The sequence below is a fragment of the Adiantum capillus-veneris genome, chromosome 5 (assembly GCF_014529385.1).
Source record: "Adiantum capillus-veneris isolate H3 chromosome 5, ASM1452938v2, whole genome shotgun sequence".
In the NCBI taxonomy this organism is placed as follows: Eukaryota; Viridiplantae; Streptophyta; class Polypodiopsida; order Polypodiales; family Pteridaceae; genus Adiantum; species Adiantum capillus-veneris.
The window spans coordinates 8,280,389-8,296,759 of NC_140935.1; the positions used below are offsets into that span (position 1 = coordinate 8,280,389).

Consider the following 16,371-nt stretch of genomic DNA (forward strand, 5'->3'; position numbering starts at 1 on the left):
ACTCATTGCAAACCATACATGCCTACATGTAGATGAAACCATCAATGAGGTGATGTGTTTTTTGTGTACAGAGCATATACATAAATTAGAGAGAGAAAGAGAAGGTGGATATGATGTAAAGAATTTCTCACCATCGCTTGTGGCTTGATTACAGATGTTGAAATGCTTCTGGCATTTTTTTAGAAAGAGCAAAAGAGAGTTCTATGTAGAAGTTGCACCACAAAGATACCAATAAATTGTCTTATAACCATGAAAAGAGAGAGAAGCATTTTTTTTCCTTATCAAGAAGGTGGAAAGAGAGTGAGAGTACTTCAATGAGGGACCAAGGACATAAAGAGGATGATGTTGGAGAGAGAGAGAGAGAGAGAGAGAGAGAGAGAGAGAGAGAGAGAGAACTACATTGTGTGTAATCAAAACCTCTTTGTTTGTGGAATGGGATCCTTTATAAAGACACTAGGTGCACACACAAGTCAGAATTGGGGGCGCCTTGCTTTTGAGAGAAAGTTGTGACTTTCTTTTTTGGAGCCACTCTTATTAGTGTAACACATGCCTCTGCTTTATTGGTCAACTCTCATCCACTACTTTTAGTTATGTTACCTTTTAGCATAATTAAATGTATTGGCCTAATTAATCCAATGTATTGCTACAATCGTTTTTTATGAAAAGCATTTCTGTAAATATTTGCTTTTCATTGTTTTTAAGAAGTGTGATCACTCTCCATAAATTTAATCCTTTAAAAAGAAATTATTTAAAGTAATTTGTCATGTTGGCATCTTGAAATCTTTCCAACACTTTCAACACAAATTCGATTCATTAAACCAAAATAAATTCAGCAAAACAATTGATTGAATAATCACAACACACAAAGAGAACAACATAAACAGCAATCAAAACACAAGACACCATATTGGGTACCAATCAACCCCTTCAATCAAGATGATTGAGCATTTCCCCTCCGCCTCTTTATTCATCTCATGGATCATGAATTACAATAGTATAAATATATAAAAGATATGAGAGCAAGAGCTACCTAACCAAGAGAGTGTATGCCATGATTAAGAGAAAAATTAACATAAAAGAGGGCAAAAGTGTACATTTTGTAGCTTTGCTCCGATGGAGAATTTGATTGCTTTGTTGAATTTGAAAGAGGTGTAAAACACTAGTGCACCTGATCAAGATGCTCTTGGAGTGCTCCTCTTCCTTGTGCAAAGTCAAGAAGCTAATTCCTATTGAGAAAGTGTGGTGCACGTGGACACAATTTTGGGATTCTCTTTCTCTCTTCATGCATGCACTCAAAAATAGAAGTGGTTTTTTTCACTTGAACTCTAAGAATAGTAGGTAAATGAGAGTTCTGTTTACATTGCTTCTTTTGAATTATTTTTGAGAAAAAAACATAAGAAGATTTGATAAAATGTCCAAAAGTAGTAAATAATGATAGCAATCCTCCCTGATAGGAAAGCAACTATCCTCAGTTATGAAAAATAGAGAAAACTAAGAATATTTAAAATTCATGTGGAGATGAGGCAGATCTTTACACGATATATGTTGGATCAAGTAAAATACTCAGAGGGATCAAGTAAAATACTCATCATAATATTGTGAAAAGAGGAAACCAAAAAGGTAAGTGCAATCCACATATCTAAATATCTACAAAAGTGAAACAATAGCCGGCCCTCTAACAAAGACAAGAAGCATGATAATAATATAAATCAATTACCTTTTACATTGCTCAAAGGAAAAATCTTAGTCAAGTACTGCTCTAAATGTTGCATTGAATAGTTATCAAAGCGCGAATCTCAGGTATCAAATACCACAGACTAATAGTCAAAGGGTGACCCTCAGCATGAATTATCAAAGGGAAAACCTTCAGTATGAAATACCATCATCAGCCAAAGGTGGAATCTCACGTAAACATTAAAAACTTTTAGCTTCTAAATTCTTGGTATGCTTTTAGAAAACTAGGATGAGAGCGAAAAAACCTCTCTGGTCTCCACTTGGTGCTTTTAGTTAAAGGTGGAACCTCAGGTAAACAATAAAAACTTTCAGCTTCTAAAAGCTTGATATGCTTCTAGGAAACTAGGATGAGAGCGAAAAAAACTCTCTGGTATCCACTTGGCACTTTCAAGGACATGATTCTTATACTTAAGCAAATACTTGTGATGCAATATACCAATGCACGTCAAAGTGTCTTGATGATCTATGATGGTTCAGAATCTTCTTCTAAAAAAGGTGGATCATCAATATGAGAGAGTGATGGTAGAGAACCTTTGAAAGGACAAAGAAAACTTATGTGAAATGTGTTGTTGTGAACTTTTTAAGAATTGTGGAGATCTAATAAAAAATAATTAGCATTAACATGATTTGTGATGTAAAATGGACCATAATACCATGGTGCTAGCTTGACAACAAGATTGGTTGCTATGCTCTTAAGAAGTCTCTTTTCAATGCAAAGCTTCACAAAATCTCCCTCTTTGAATTTCATGGATTGTTTCTTTTTATTTGCTTATTTCATGGATGCATGTTTCTCTTTGTGAACTTCTTGTTTTGCCTACTCTAAGATTTGGGTGTGTTGTTGAACAATTTCATCAAAATGTGGTACTTTATGAGAAATGAAAGACAAAGAAGTTGGCAATGAGTACACATAAACAATCTAAAATGGTGATTTTCTAGTGGATAAATGAGGAGTATTTTTGTATGCAAATTGAAGCAAGTGAATGTATGTGTCCCAAGTTTCTAGTTTCTCATGCTTGTATATTCGTAAAAGATCTAGAATGGTGCTATTGATCGCTGTGGTTTCTCAAGCGGATGAAATGCAAAAGTGAAGTCTATTTGAGTACCTAAATTTGTGGAAAGTGTCACCCAAAAATCATTTCAAAAATGTCTATCTCGATCGTATATAGTAGATCTAGGCAGTCCATGCAAAATAAAAATATGCTTAAGAAATAATAGAGCCGATTGTTTAGCTCAGAGAGTCTTCTTACAAGGTAGAAAGTAATCTCACTTGCTAAACCTATGTATGATGGTCCAAATCATATCATTTTGTGCATGAGTGAGGGACAATCTAGTAATAAAATCCATAGATATGTGTTTTCAAGAGAGTTAGCAACAATAGGTAAAGGAATCAACAAACCATATTGCTTAACATGATGACACTTGATTTGTTGACAAACAAAACATTGTGTAACAAATGTAACATATTTTTAAAAGGATGACCAATAAAATTGAGATTCTATTATATGAATAGTTGTGGAAATCCCACGGTGGCCTATATAAGGTGATTCATGGCACTCTTTAAGGACAAGTTGACAAAATGCAATGGTTACACACAATCGCTTTTCAAAGAACAAATTCCCATTGATGAAAAGAGTATTGTGCATGAACAAAATATGTATGGTTACAGAAGTAAGCATAAATGTCAGCAAAGTCAGAGTCATGAGCATAATTATCAACCATGTTCAAAAATGGTTTAGCAGACACAGTAGAATTGTTATCAATCGATGGCATCCAACTAAGTACATCTACAACCTTATTTTCAGGCCCTGGTTGATATTGAGTGAGTGGATGAAACCTTTGAATGGATGATGTCCACTTAATGTGAGGATTAGAGATAGTTGGTTGTGAAAGAAAATGACGAATGCATAGTTGATCAATTCTAATCAAGAATTAAGATCCCATCAAGTAATGTTTACACAATTTCAAAGCATGCAGAATCGCTAGCAATTCTTTGTCGTAAGTGCTATAATTGAGCTCATTAGGTTTTATATTTCTACTTTCATATGTAATGGGATGATTATCTTGGATTAATATAGCACCAATACCATGCCCACTAGCATCAGTCATAACAAAAAAGAAGAGTCTTTTGAAATCAAGAATTTGTAAGACAGGGACATGTGTGAGTGTATATTTGAGTATCTCAAAATATATTTTAATGTTGGTCATTCCAAGTGAAACTATGTGTTCTTTTTCATCGTGTGTGAAAATGTAGCAGGTGTATTTGTTAAACCAAAAGGCATTACAAGGAATTCATAATGACTAACTTATTTTCGAAATGTAGTTTTATAAACATCACTTTCCATCATACGCAATTGATGATATCCAGATTTAAGATCTACCTTACTAAAAATGGATGCATCACTTAATTTATCAAGTTAGTCAATAACATCAAGAATAGAAAAATGATTCTTAATCATGATTTTATTAAGTGCTCTATAGTCATTGCACAAATGATAAGTACCATTTTTCTTTTTGACTAAGAGAATTGGTGCACAAAAAGGTGAACTACTTGGCTTAATGAAAACCACCCTTTAATAATTTCTCAATTTGATATTAAATTTCTCTTTTTCAATTTGATTTTGACAATATGGTGCTTCAGTAATAATTTTCTTGAGAAGGAGATAATTGGTCTTCTTATGCTGCAATTTCATTGATTAGAACCACAAATTATTTGTTATCTTTTTTAGCTAACATTTTAGCCTAGGTGTGACTAAGAAGAGGTTTTAGTTCTAGTTTTTGGTTAGCTTGTAATGTGAAAGATTTTGCATTATGTGTGACAATGAGTGTATGATTGTCATAGTCAATATTTGGATTAAAATGATGTCTCCAAGGCATATCCAAAATTAAATATGTGTTTTGCAATGGTGTTGCCGATAAATCTCGTGATACAATGAAGTCTCCTAATTGGTATTGTAAATATTTTACCATATACACACAATTTATTCTTGTTTGTAGGTGGTGGTAAGTGCATTATGGTTCGGAGGAATGAAGAGACATGAGAGAAGTGCACGAGTGGTGTGAAGGGATACCAAGAACTTACAAATAAGGAGCACCTTTGTATTGATTTGATAAGTAATGAGTAAGGAATCTATCTATCTATCTATCTACCAATCAAACAATCTATCTATCTATTTGTGTGTGTGAGCATGTAGAGGTTTACCTCTACACATTGGCGATCCTCCATCGGTTGACTCTTAGCAATGGAGTCTCCATGTGTGGGGTAGGAAGTTTAAGTGATATTGCAGAATGGAGCATTATTGCAGATTTTGGTGTTTCTATAGATTTAAAGTTCAACTTTTGCAACAACAAGCATTGCAGATTTAGGTTGATTCAGTCAAGATGTGCAGATTTAGTCAGGCTCTGCAAATTCAGTCAAACTGAGCAGACTCAGTTAGACGAGTCATCATCTTCTTGATCAAGTTAGTTTAAAATCATATGGTTAACCTAATTCTTTTGGTTTTAGCAAATGATCAGTATGATATGATGGGAGTGTTTCCTAAGTGCAGATTAACCAAAAGATGTAAACAAATTTTTGACAATTTTAGAGTTGAAAAATCTGTGTTTGGTGTTCCTGATGGTTAACCTAATTCTTTTGGTTTTAGCCAATGATCATTATGATATAATGGAGTGTTTTCTAAGTGCAAATTAACAAGAAGATGTAAATTTTTTTTTGACAATTTTAGTGTTGAAAAATCAGTAATTGGTGTTCTTGACATTTTTACAATGTAGTGAACTTATTTGTTTTTGCCAAAAGATTGTGAAATTGATTGTAATTTGTTGATTTGTGGACTTGAATTGAATTATAACGTAAGGAAACAAATCAAATTGTCAATTTCTTACTTAAAGCTCCACAAAGTTGGGTTAATGAGATTTTTGAAGAAGTTGATTTTATAGTTGGCTTTGAAGTTGTTAATCCATGTCTACAAGTGTGCAAGATATTGTAGAAGCATTATTTGAAAGTGTTAAAGTTTATTTTCAACATTGAACCTCTTTTATTTCACTTTGAATTCAACTTTGATTTGTTTGAAGTGATGTTTGTTGCTAATTGGATGAAGTTGACCTTAAACATGTTTATGAGTTGTATGAGCATGTTCTGTAAGTTTGAAGTTGTAGATATTTCTCGTGTTGGAGGTTTTGAAGATCATACTTTTGTGTCTAAAGCGGATAGTTTCAAATGGAAAATAGTGAGTCACCAAACTTAGCCATTCATTTATTGTCTAAATTAGATTTTGAAAGATCAAGCAAAGAGGGTTTTGATAACTTTGATTTTGTAAAATTCAACTGGAACAAAGAAAGATGCTATGTTTTGGATATTTATTATGATGAATTTATAGAGTTTGATGACCAAGATGATCGAGTCTCAAAGGAAAAGGAGCGTCTTTTTTATTTGAATCAAATTTTGTGCCATTCTTAGAACCAATTTAACTATTTTCAGAGGTTATATGAAGCTGATTTTATAGATTTACAAAGATATGTAGATTTTTTTATTTGTCAAAAAGTCAAATATTTGATGTTTTGATGCAGATTTTAGAATTTTCAGAGTTGATATTCTCAAAGCTCGATTTGTTCTCAAGAAGATTTAGTATGCTAATTCATTTTTGGTTCTACAAGTTTATCTTGTATGAGGTGGATTGGATGTTTTTGTATATGACAATTTCTAAATATTGGCATGTAAGCATAGAAGGTTGCACTTGTAATTCACTCTTAATTGTGAGGAGATGCACAAAATGTCATTCTTTGTAGTCTTTTGGGAAAATTGGGCGGTGTTTAGTGGCCATATAATTCGTAGTCGCATATCTTGGATTAAGTTCTACGAACTTTGTTTTGCACTCTATCTACTGGGTAGCACTCAAAAATTCTTGATCAAGATTGCAGATAACGGGTAGGATTTTTGAAAAAAATCAAGCACGGGTGTTTCATATGTAGATGGTGAAGATGTAGCACACTTTCTTAGGGAATTACATTATTGTATGGTGGTAAATGCATTATGGTTGGAAGAAATGAAGAGACATGAGATAAGTGTACGAGTGGAGGTGTGAAGGGACGCCGAGAACTTATAAATATGGAGCATTTGTGTTGGTTTGATAGTGGTAATGCACCTCAATGTGCTTTGTGCGAGCATGAAAAATTGGGTTTCTCGCAACTGCCAATGCGCTCTGACTGTTAGTGTAGATAGTGTTGGCAATGTCCTGTCCAACACCCAAATTAGCCATAAGGCATCTGAGCCATACACACTCAACCGTAGCTGTGAAGACTACCCTGTACTCAGCCTCACAACTAGAAGTGGCCACAGTAGGTTGCTTCTTGCTCAACCATGATATACATGAACTACCAAGCATGAAACAAAAACCACTTGTGGACACTTGCGTGTCAAAACAACCAGCCCAAGTTGAGTCCGAAAAAGCATGTAAGTCTAGCGGCAACGATCCCCCCTTGGGATAAAACAAACCAAGATGTAAAGTGCCAATAAGGTAGCGGAAAATCCTCTTGATAGCCTGCCAATGCTTAGACCCTGAGCTATATATAAAACTGTTGACCTGTGAGACTGCAAACTGAATATCTTGCATACATAAATGAGGCAGCCAACATCAGTTTGGTAAAGAGTGACATCACCAGGATCGTCAGCATCATGTAGACTCAACTTCAAACGTGTTTCCATGGGAGTGGCAATAGGTTTGCAATCCTCAAGTTCAAACTTACACAACAATGTCTCTATGTAACTTTTCTGACACAAGGCAATACCACCATCACACTGCTTAAACTGTATGCCCAAACAATGATGCAACAGCCCCAAATCTTTCATCTTGAAAATAGCATTCAACCAGCCTTAAATTCAGCAATATGTGCCTCATTGGGACCAGTGATCAACAAATCGTCCACATAAAGGACAACAGTGAGAAGTACATCACCCTCATGCTTTACATACAATGTGCTTTCCGTTGGACTGTTACGAAAGCCTTGTTTGACCATATGAGTGTTAGCTTTCTCATACCAAGCATGAGGAGATTGCTTCAACCCATATAAAGCCTTGTTACATTTGCACACTTTGTCCTCTTGTCCTTTCTTGACAAAACCGCGAGGCTGCGTTACAAAACAACGTCTGATTGATGTACATCCCAACCAAAATGAGCTGCCAATGCACATAGAAAATGCACAGTAGTCATACAACAAGTGGGAGCAAAAGTCTCTTCATAATCTATGCCTTTTGTCTGTGCATAACCCTTTGCAACAAGTTAAGCCTTATGGCGATCGATCTCACCATCTGGCTTGCATTTCAACTTGTAAACCCACTTCGTACCAATGGCCTTTTTGCCAGGAGACAAATCACATAAAGTCCATGTGTCATTTTCTATAAGTGCATCATAATATGATTGCATGGCAGCCATCCAATTTTTTTAATTTTGTGCTTCATCAAAAGACAGAGGTTCCTCAACATAATGAAAGCTAGACCCAGCCAAAGCATAACAATCTGATGCATAAGATGCATTGCAAGAGCCTCCTCATTTTCAGCCCTTTCCTTATCAAGTACATCATGTACATATGCATCAGTAATAGGCTCATCTATAACATTTTCGAAAACCCCCATAGGCTGTAGATTTGCCTCATTAAAATTTACATTCAAACTTCCACCATTGAAAAGAGGCAACAAAGTGTCATAAATGTCCTGTGAGCTTACATTACTGTCTCTAGTACATGACAGCAAGGGCTGAACAGAATCTTCCACAAACACTACATCTCATGAAACCAAAATACGCTTTGTTTGTGGATGACGTGTAACCTTTGCTTTTAGCACTATAACCAACAAAAATACATTTGACAGCCTTATCATCCAATTTTTTGCAGCACTCGTGGCACTAAACCATAAGCCAAACATCCAAAAACACGCATGTGCTCAATAGATGGCTTTCTATCATGCCATGCTTTATATGGAGTCATAGAGTGCAACGCTTTCATAGGACACCTGTTGAGTACATAAGTGGCACACATGACAGCCTCGAGCCAAAACGAATGTGGTAAAGCTTGACTCTTGACCATACATCTTGCCATTTCTATAAGAGACCTATTTTTCCTCTCAGCAACACCATTTGGTTGAGGCGTATACGGCACTGTACATTGGTGTTTTATCCAACGACTAGCCAGAAATGCATTAAATTCATAAGACATATACTCCCCCCCTTGATCGGAATGCAGGGTGCCCATAGTACATTTCGATACATTTTCAGCCATAGCCAGGACGCACATAAAAACTTTGCACTTCGCTTTAAGTGGAGATACCCATGCATGCCTGGAGTAATCATCAATGAAAGTCACAAAGTACATGTAATTGCCCAAGGTCGGAGTTTGCATGGGCTCACAAACATCACTTTGAACAAGTTGCAACCTACATATAGCTCTGACTGAACCATCCTTTGGAAACTTAAACGCTGCATTTTATCCAAAATACAGCCTTCACAAACATGTTTGATAGGTGCTTCAAGAGGCGGCAAAGAAGCAACCATATCAGATTTTTGCAAACGTAGCAAACTGGCAAAATCAGATGCCCAAAACGTGCATGCCAAAGTTTTGCCTTTAAAATAGCCCTTGAATCTGCAACTGCACTTGCAAAATTTTGTCCACTCTTGTCATACAAAGTGAGCTTATACAGCCCACGACACAAAAGGCCAAATGCAACAATTTCATCACCAATACTGAGATCATGAACTGTACATCTGTCATCCACAAATTTGACTACAAGTCCAAGTCTAGCAAGTGAGGATACAGACAAAAGATTCTCCTTTATCCTAGATACATAAAGTGCATCAACAAGTGTAAAAGAACTGTCATTTACAGCAGTAAGCACAATCTTTCCAACCCCCTGAACCAGATAAGAGGCATTGTTGGCACAAGTGACTGAATTCCCATGAGGGACAGAATCAAGAGAGGTGAACAATTCACATGTGAGGTAATGTGCTTTGTAGCACTGCTATCGAAATACCACACATGTGAATTTGTAGCAAGTGATAAGCATGCATCATGGACAACACGATTGTAAGTGCACTCTGTACTAAAAGCCCATTCTGCATCAATATCAGCATCACAGTCTCCTTTTATACAAGACTCAACAATGGCTGCATTTGTTTTGGAACCGGCATTTGCAGTGGAACCACCCTCTTTCTTCTTAGCCTCTTTGGCCTTCAACTTAGGATATGACTTGATCAAGTGATCATTAGCTTTAGAATAATGGCAACGCATCTTCTTTTTGCACTTATCACCATAATTGCCAGACGAAGTGCTGCCAGCAGAAGCATTGGGAACAAAAGTTTTGCCACTCGCAGCAGAACCATAAGAAGTGGCCGCATTGCTGTTACCACCTTTTCTTTGAGAAGCAATAAAAGCCTGTTCAACTGCACACTGTCTAGTCCTGTTTTTTCTCGAAAGTGACTCTTGCAACAGCAATGTGCATAATGCATCAAACTTGACAACTTCTGGATTTCCTTGGGTCATAAGTCTCCGAGTACTAGCAAAAGTCTGGTAAGAATCTGGTAAGGCATCAAGAACAGTCTGCACAAGGGAAATGTCTGAAATGACTTCACCTGCATAAATAAGTTGCTCATTGATATCCTTGACACTAGCAAGGAAAGTGTCCATATCACCTTCCTCATGCATAATCTTCGACTCCAGCTCTTTACGCAACAAAGAAATTTTAGCCTCATTGTGGCTTGCATAAAGACCTGCTAGAATATCCCAAGCCTATTTTGCAGATTTTCTGAACGAATGTGAGGAACAATGGTGCGCTTCACAAACAACGCAATCAATGCATGAGCTTGCGCATCCTTTACATCCCAACGAGCTTGTTCTGTCGTAGGCAAAACAACTCTAACAGCAGTAATCCTTGCAGCAAGACCTGCAACATCTTCAACATCGTCTACATCCTCAGAACCAGGACGTACATCAATGCTCTGCAAAATATTCCAAACGCCCTTTGACACAAGAACATGTTGCATCATGTAAGCCCACATAGGGTGATTGTCCCCATCCAACCTATCCTCATCAGCAAACATCTTGAACACATCTGTGGTGTTGTCAACCATGGTAAATGATGCACCTGATGTGAAAATTGCCCGAAATAAGAAGAAACAAAGCGTGAACAACACGTGCTATATAGCACAAATTGTAGAAGACTGTAAGGCACCTATTATGCAAAAAACAACACTGAGCGAAATTTTGCAGAAAATGAGAAAATAGCCTATGCAGTACTGCGTGTAGTGGAAACGGAGAAACGAGCCTGAATAAGAAATCTGAGCAGACTGAGCTCTACGATATCTCCCAAAAATTTTGTCGACCTGCGAGAACGCTCGCGAAAGCTCACTGAAATTGGAGAAAGTGAGCAGGCATGTGCTGGAGATGCTAGTGACTAAGCCCGGGAGGATGCAACCTGCTCTGATGCCAATTGTTGGAATTAGGGTTGCAGAGAAACGCATACAGCTTCTTGGAGAAGACGAAGGAAGCTCAAGGCACACAATAGAGAGTGTGTTACTTAGTGTGCAATGGAAAGATCGATAGCCCTAGAGTGATGGGCGTATACACAATGCATGGAAAAAAACCTCCTAAAAAGGGAAAAATGCCCTGACGATCCTAGTGTGTTCACACACATCACTGCCGTATCTATATGGTAACAATATTGTCCCATGCCTCTTCCATTCTTAGTCTTGCAAATATCTTGGTTACAATTTTGTGATAAAAGACCTTCCTTTTGTTGCTTGGTAACCGGATTGACATGTTGATGTATAATCTCATCAAAACATCAGACTTTTTGCTAAAGCAATCAAATGACATTCTAAGAGCCATTGGCCATTACAAAAACAATCAATAAAATAATTCAATCCACTTGCACCACAATCCTTAGTGGATATTTCAACCACTTTCTCAAATGTTTTTAAATTTTTGATAAGAAAGACTTCATACCTTAACTTTTACCAATATTTCTTTCAAACAATATTCTTTTGCAAACAACATTCATTCAATCCACTTATACCACGATCTTTAGTAGATATTTCAACCACTTTCACCAATGTTTTTAGATTTTGGTAAGAAAGACTTCACACCCTAACTTTTACCAATATTTCTTTCAAACAAGAATGTTGGTACAATCTTGGAAGCACGTCTCAGTAAGGAGAATCATGGAAGATGCTCCCAATTTTTTGAGGAGAAAAGCCATGGGGATGATGCGTGTCAGAGAGAGGGAGAGAGAGCGCTCATGTTGGCCATGCTCGGGCGCCCCAAGTGTCAGGAGGAGAGAGAGAGAGAGAGAGAGAGAGAGAGAGAGAGAGATACACATATTGCTCTCTCTGTGTTGCACGCCCTTCGCAGCGACCCAGGACGGGAGTAGTTGGTATGACGCATTGGTTTTTTTTTTTTGGGGGGGGGGGAGGGGGGATTAGTAGGCGCAAGGGGGAACGTTGGTGGGAAGGGTGACGGACCTGGGCAGGTGAAACAAGGGCGAGGACAAACGAGAGCATCGCGAGTATTGCCCGGTTGCTGAGGGTTGAGCAGAGCCGTGTTGAACTGCATCGCACATACAATAAGTTCGTAGGGCCTGAGAGAGAGAGAGAGAGAGAGAGAGAGAGAGAGAGAGAGAGAGAGAATCTTTGCAGTGGTGGATGAATCCATGCACTACGAGGGGAGTATGTGCAATGAATGCAGAGAACAGAGTGAGGCAGGGAGATGGAGGGGCAACTGCGTGCGAAGGGGAGGGGCTACGTAGAAACAACCGAAGGTAGGAAGTTTTCCTTTTAGGAAAGTTGGGCAAGGAATCTTGAGGTTTAATTAAATAATGAAAGTGCAATTGTCCCTCTAACCTTTTTTCTTTTTTTTTGGGTAAGAATCTTAGTACATCCTCTTAGGCTTTTGAGGGTGAAAAGGGGGGGTTATCGCACGTGGCTGTGTGTGTGTGTGTGTGTGTGTGTGTGTGTGAGAGAGAGAGAGAGAGAGAGAGAGAGAGAGAGTGCGTTGTGTTTAACAATAATGAAGTTGTTCGTCTCCCAAAGCCTAAATAATCAACTCAAATTATAGTTTCACTCCTTTTACGAAAAGCTACAGATGGGATGGCATGTGGAAGATCTTTGTGTGTGGAGTCGTTCACTGGCTTGGGCTGCCATATGGCACCGCGCGTCGCCTCTCCTTGCCTTTCTCTTTGTCCGGCTCATCTGCCGGTGAGGCCGCGAGTGTAGGAGATGGTGGATAAGGACGGAGGCGATGAGAGAGAAGGACATTATCTTCTCTCTCTCTCTCTCTCTCTCTCTCTCTCTCTCTCTCTCTCGATCTACAGGGGAGGCTATGTGTGAGGGCCAAGGAAGCAGATAGACAAAGGACGAAGGCAAGCGAGGGAGGTGAATTGTTCAAAGCATGCAGCACACGCCATCTTGCAACTAGTTTGCTGACTGTCGCCCCTCCTCTGCCTGCCCAGTTGGGGCTGTCCTGTAGCACACCATGGAGCAAGCGGGTGTGCTACGAAACATTTCCAAGTGGCCAGGTTGATGGAATCTTCAACGTTAATTAATTAATGAAGAGGTGAGTAGGAGCTGGAAAAAATGGAAAAATCAAGGATTAAATTGGAGATACCGGCGTGGTAGAACAACGCGACGTGCGATGGGACAAGGAGAGGTACCGGCGACGGTAGGTCCATGCTCCTGGGTAGCAGCCACAGTTGCAGGCGACATAAGCAGTGGTCGGCATCGATGGCCACTAATAGCTACAACACGAGATACGACAAGGAGAAAGGGTGCATCGTGCTTTGTCTGAGGAAACACATAACCTTTTTTATTTCTTATGGCTTCACAGCAACGACAGATCCACTTGGTTGATTGAGTGGTTACGAGATTCTTTTGAAGCGTTTATAGTGTAGCTAACGGGTTCAAGTTCAATTTTCTCCCTTTGTAAGGGTGAGAGAGAAGCTTTTGAGTGACTAGGAATCTTGGAAATGAAGAGAATAAAATAAAGAGAAAGCGAGTAGACAGCCAAAATGACTTTTTCAAAAGCCATTAATTAATTAGGTTTTTTTTGGGGGGGGGGGGGGGGGGGGGGGGGGGTGTGTGTGTGTGTGGGGAAAAAAAGGGAAAAGAGAAGAAGGAGGTGGGGCGGGGGCGGGTATTCTTTTTTTTTTTAATGGCTCAGATGGGCTCAAGGACCAGTGTAGGCATATAGCCTAGTGGTTAAGGTTGAGTTTCATACTATATACTAGATGTGTTCAAATTCTACTCATAAAGATTGATTTTAATGGTGACGTGCATGGACATGCTAATTAGAGATGTTAAAGCATCTTGGGGAGATTCTATGTAATGAAAAACAAAAGTAGAGCCATTACAAAAGAGTAACAATCAAGCAAGTAGTAGTAGCTGAGCGAGTATGTGAAAAGGTGAATATACCCAGTATGACAACATTCATGAATGCATGCTTTGTTCTTTTTAGGCCTATGTCACATTGTGGCGGACGCCCAAGCTCTTTTTTGGAAGGAGGCCGGTTGCTTTGTGTCACACAAGGTAATATTATAAGTGTCACAGCCACAGGACATCAAATCGACGATAGCTAAATGGTGGGCTTTTCAGCTTCCACGTTGCATGTCAGTGTTCAAGCCCTATCGGCGCTCGATCTTTCCACGTTCACTTTATGCAGTTGGTCACAACCTTCGAAAGTGGGTCGGGCAACATAGGCCGTCCCTCTGACAACGCTCGCGGCCACCTGCAGCTTTTGGCGTGCGCGAATAGGTGCTTGCCAACGCAGCTTGGGCTGCTTGTGCCCGTCCCAATGTGACATAGGCCTTAGTTGAATGAGCCAAACCAAAACTGTCATTTATATGACCAACCAAATCAGCAAGAGTCTTTCCCTCCTTCAATAAAAATCTCAGGATGAGATTTTTGTAGCATCGTATCAATATCACACTCAAGGATATTGTGCGGTGGAGCGATTGATACTCTAGCGTGAGACATGATTAATTACTATAATATCAAGCTCATATTGTAGGATACCGGATCAGTTAGGCCGTTATGTAACAGAGGAGCACCTAGCCATTCTTGGCCTGTGAGGAGAACAACTATATGTACAAGGCCACGAACAAGGAATAGACAGGCGGAGTAGATCCGAGCGCATGTGTACCTAGCCATTCTTGGCCTGTGAGGAGAACAATTATATTTACAAGGCCACGAGCAGGGAATAGACAGGCGGAGTAGATCTGAGCGCAGGTGTTTCTGTTGTGTCTTGGCCATTCCACATTGGTGGAGTTGACGGGCAATTTCTCGCCTGGTCTCTTACCTCCTATATCTCACACTTAGCAGTCTTTCCTCTTCACAGACAACAGCACTAGCCGCACAAGATGAGTGCCTCTACATCCCCCAAGCTGGCACTAGGATCACCTCATTACAAGGACGCATCCATGCACCCAGAGTTCACTCACACAGCTCCATTAGACCGCATGTTTCAAGCTGTATCTAGCATCTTGCTCCAGGTCAATCACACAAATCAAGCACTGCCTCAATACATTTCAGCCAGTGCAACACGCACGCAACACACAGATCAAAAGGTGCGGCCGAGACCCTTTTCTTGGCTACCCACGGAAGACGTACTGACATGGTGGGACCACTTCGACAATGTCGCCAGCTACCACCAATGGCCAGACACTCGTAAGGCCCTAGAAGCACGCACTCTGTTCGAAGGTGTGGCAGCGACTTGGTTTGTTCAGCAAAGTGAAGAAATTAAAGGTGATTGGGAGGCTCTTAAGTCCTTATTAATACAAAATTTTGCTAATCACAATATCACTCAGACAGCCCTACAAGCAGTTGAACACTCTGAAACAACAGCAACTCGAACCTGTTGCCCAGTTTGCAGTCAAATTGAACCAGTTGCTATTGCGGGCAGACCCCACCATGTCAGAGGAAATGAAATTATTTTTCCTTTGGCCACGCCTTCGGCATGACATCTCTCGCCGAGTTCGTGATCAAGGACCAACATCTTTGCACGCTGCCATCCAGATAGCAAAGCGAATAGAAAGCGCAACTCATTGTGAAGATACGCAGGTAACCATCATGCCAGCTCTACCACATCGGCCACCGGTGGATGCACCACCTACCCCAATGGACATAGATATCCAAAATGTCCAGCTAAATGCTAGGAGGTCACTCCCGGTAAGGGATCAACAAGGACGTCCTAAGTGTTTTTATTGTAATAACTATGGGCATATCAAAAAATATTGCAGGAGGCTGAGAGAAAATCAGCAAGTCCAGAATGTGCAGATACAAGTCAAGGATGCCGCTACTTTCGCGGCTCTACCGGAAAACATTTGAGCGGGTGGTTAATGGAAGGAAACCCCCCGTAGATTCAAGCAGCCGCATCTTTCGGACACATGGTGTGCTCGACTATGGTTCAGCTCTACGACACACCCCATGAAGCACTCTTAGACACAGGCAGCACAATTTCGTCGATTAGCGCACACTTAGTAAACATTTAGGCCTTCCTACTAGCACAACCTCTCCCATAAAAATTTTGTTTGGGGATAGTAATCAAACTTACAATTCTCACACACTTGCTCACTGCACATTTGAGATTGCCCATAAACAGTTCACATAC

General features: G+C 39.5%; 1 protein-coding gene across 1 annotated transcript; it reads left to right on the forward strand.

The window, feature by feature from the left end:
• The first annotated feature begins 15,181 nt into the window (after positions 1-15,181).
• LOC147456848 (uncharacterized) lies at positions 15,182-16,088 on the forward strand. The gene is made up of 2 exons (XM_086511898.1): positions 15,182-15,517; positions 15,585-16,088. The coding sequence occupies exons 1-2, from the start codon at positions 15,182-15,184 to the stop codon at positions 16,086-16,088; spliced, it is 840 nt and encodes a 279-aa protein (XP_086368024.1).
• The last annotated feature ends 283 nt before the right edge of the window (positions 16,089-16,371 follow it).